General features: G+C 37.1%; 1 protein-coding gene across 1 annotated transcript; it reads right to left on the reverse strand.

The window, feature by feature from the left end:
* Positions 1 to 1,452: 1,452 nt before the first annotated feature.
* LOC143569152 (uncharacterized) lies at positions 1,453 to 3,026 on the reverse strand. Its single transcript, XM_077055133.1, has 4 exons — positions 3,001 to 3,026; positions 2,257 to 2,731; positions 1,948 to 2,182; positions 1,453 to 1,874 (listed from the first exon to the last, which is right to left on the reverse strand). Exons 1-4 carry the CDS (start codon positions 3,024 to 3,026, stop codon positions 1,453 to 1,455), a joined length of 1,158 nt encoding a protein of 385 aa, XP_076911248.1.
* Between the last annotated feature and the right edge of the window lie 493 nt (positions 3,027 to 3,519).

Consider the following 3,519-nt stretch of genomic DNA (forward strand, 5'->3'; position numbering starts at 1 on the left):
CCACAATATCCAAGCCCCACTTCATGAAGGACCATGATGAGGATATATGATACATAGGTTCCGCTGGTTGGTGCAAAATGTTGGCATGTCTTTGACAAGCATCACACTTCTTTGAATATTCCATGGCATCTTTCTTCATGGTTGGCCAGAAGTATCCTGTTCTTAGAATCCTAGAGAATAGGGCTCTGCCTCTAATGTGATTTCCACAATCACCTTCGTGAAAGTCCTTAAGCACCTCTTGGATTTCAGGTTCCTCAATACACCTCAAGTATGAACCTGTAAGAGATTTCCTATACAGAATATCATGTAATAAGATGTATTGTGATACCTTAAGCTTGAAGGTTTTAGGATTTTCTGTGGCGGGAATCTCTCCATCTTGAATGAATTTCTTGATTGGGAGGATCGAAGATCCTTGATTATTTGAGTATAATAGATCCCGAAGCACAATCTCTTTATTAGTTGTTATCTCCAAAATCTCTTGTTCCCCTATTGCTGGTGAGAGTATATGGATGATCGGAATTTTCGTAGCTTCCGAAACCTTCAAAGATGAAGCTAGATTTGCTAAGGCATCTGCCCAAACATTTTCTTCCCTTGGTACATGTATAATACTAAAATAATCGAAGAACTTTGACAGTTCTTTCACAATATCTAGATATTTAATTAATTTTTCACCTTTAACAGCATATGAGCCATTTAAGTGGTTAGCTATTAATAACGAATCTATATACACCTGAAGATACGTGATCCTCGTGTGTTTAGCTAGTTGCAAACCTGTGATTAAAGCTTCATATTCCGCTTCATTATTTGTGGCTTGAAACTCACAGGCTATAGACTGGGGTAATATGTCCCCCCTGTGGCGATTTCAATAGAACTCTTAGACCTGTTCCTCTAAGGTTGGATGCCCCATCCGTGAATAAGATCCAAGGATCCTTGTTTCCTCAAGCTGTTGGACCTCCAAGTCAGCTTCCTTTTGTAGATCTCTACTGAAATCAGCCACAAAGTCAGCTAGTGCCTGAGACTTTATAGTTGTTCTCGACTCATATTGGATATCGTATGCACTCAACTTTACAGCCCACTTATCCATCGTACCTGACATCTCTGGTTTTCTAAGAACATTCTTGAAAGGATAGTTAGGCCCCGTTTGTTTTCAGTAAGAGAATTTTATCTTAATCTGAATACCACATCTGAATATTAAGAGTCGGTTCAAATGTCTGAAATCTGAATCATTAATGCTATTTGTTTTTTCTAAAACATCTGAATATTAATAAACGTCTGTTTGACCATTTTAAATGTTAAAACCTTTTGCAGTTAATTTAAAATTAAAGTTGTCTTAACATAAAACATTAAAAAGAAAAGTACAACCACAACTACAATGTTTCCAAAACATCTAAGCACTCAAATTCGATTTCGTATTAATTGTGTCGCGATTCCATCCCTCATGTTTATCATGTATTATTGATCTGCACTACTTCCATGTGATTGAAGCTCATCATCATCAACATCATCATCGTCATCATCACCGTTGTCGTCATCACCATCAATATGCATTTGAGGTTGATCATATTGAAAGAATAGCTCATCACTTAAGCCATCTTTTCGTATATAGTTATGAATTGCAAAGCATGCGATAGTGATGTCTCTTTGTTTAACCAAAGGATATGGTGGCATTTTCTTCAAGATAGGAAAACGTGCCTTTAACACACCAAAAGCACGTTCAATAACATTTCTAAGTTTAGCGTGTGCGTGGTTAAACTTTTCTTTGCTATTCAATGCACGTCTTCGACGAAAATCTCCAAGCCAATATCTAACATTGCGATATGGTGCCATAAATCCCCGAGTGTGTTTATATGCATCATCACAAAGATAATATTTATCTTGAAAGAAAATAGAAACTGTTAGTGTTTATATGCAGCATCACGAATATAATATTTGAAATCGTAATGATACCTGTGGGAGGAAAGGGGAACTCAAAATCAGGATCAACTAATGATTCATTCAATATTCTAGCATCATGTGCGGTGCCTTCCCATCCAGCCACAATGAATGTGAAGACCATATTGAAGTCACAAATTGCCAAAACATTTTTATAACATTCACTCCTACCTCTTGCTCTATACAAATGTTGTTTATCACGAGGGACAATAGCGTGTATCAATGTTCCGTCAAGGGCACCAACCGCTCCCTGATTGAAAAAGTTTATTACAATATACATATACATAATACAAAATATTAGAGTGGCATTTAAACTATTGTTACCTTGAAAATTCGTCGTTCCCTCCTATTATTTCCAGGAATATTTGGATTAGGATTAAATGAAGTTGGTCGTATAACTTCTTCGGCAAATATCATCATTTTGTCCAATACTTCATGAAAATACTTATGAATCGTTTCTTTTGAGTGTTGAAACCTACGCTTCATCCATACAAAACCTTGATTGTGACCGATTACCGTCAAGAATGTAGCCATTTTCTCCTCGACCTTTACATGTTTGCTATCTTTTAACCAACCTTTTGCTTTGAAATGTGCACATAGTCGAACAAATGAATCACGTGACATGCGCAACAACTCGATGCATTGTGTGTCATTTCCGTCCAAAAGCTCCATGGTAAATTCATGGCCAGACATAGCGGATGTATTATCCCTATTTCGTTTCATACGCCTAGGCCGGAAGTACTTAAAATAAAAGTAAACAAAAATAACAAAAGCGAGCTTTTGAGTATTATCCATTAACCTGTTAACACAAATGCACAAAGTCACATAAATACCAAATAGTTCATAGGATAAGCACCAAAATAGTTCATGGAATAAGCACCAAATAGTTCATGGAACAAGCACCAAATAGTTTGTAGCATAAGCACAACTAGTTCAAAACAAATAAAATAAAAATAACCAACTAGTTCACATAAAACGTACCAACTAATTCTCAAAAAAGGTACCAACTAGTTCATAAAATGTATCATCTAGTTCATAACAAAGTCACAATACACGAAACAGAACTACTTCATAATCCCCAAAGTCTTTGCCATCATTGTAATCCAATTTTTAAGACATCCGGATTCGATGGTAGAGTCATCCATGCCTCTCTATAGTTGTTTGAAGGTTGGCTAAAGATACCAAATGCGGCTAAGAAAATTGGATCTGTGGCTTCCAACCCAAGTCCCTTTAACTTATCATGACATTCATCAATTGTCGGCCTCACCGGTTTGTTTTCAGCTAGATTGGCAATTACCTTTCTCATGTCTACCTCTAGGTCAGTCAAGTTAATGGTGTGTTTAGCCTTTTTATTAGCCCGACCCCAATCTTCCTTAGGAGCATTTGTGTGTTCGGGGATATAGGAATCACCTTCAAAGCCTGTATCATAGCCGGTTTCTTCATATGTGTTTTCTTCGTATGTGTTTTCACCATCTAGACTCTCAGTAGGACCACTATCAATCTGATGGAGTGGAATGACAGAAGCTTAGGAAGATGAGAAAGCTCGACGGGGAGCAATGGGACGACAGATAGAACCTGTTGCTGAAT

The sequence above is a fragment of the Bidens hawaiensis genome, unplaced genomic scaffold (assembly GCF_021521415.1).
Source record: "Bidens hawaiensis isolate Kalapana, Puna unplaced genomic scaffold, B.hawaiensis_p1.1 tig00024415_1, whole genome shotgun sequence".
In the NCBI taxonomy this organism is placed as follows: domain Eukaryota; kingdom Viridiplantae; phylum Streptophyta; class Magnoliopsida; order Asterales; family Asteraceae; genus Bidens; species Bidens hawaiensis.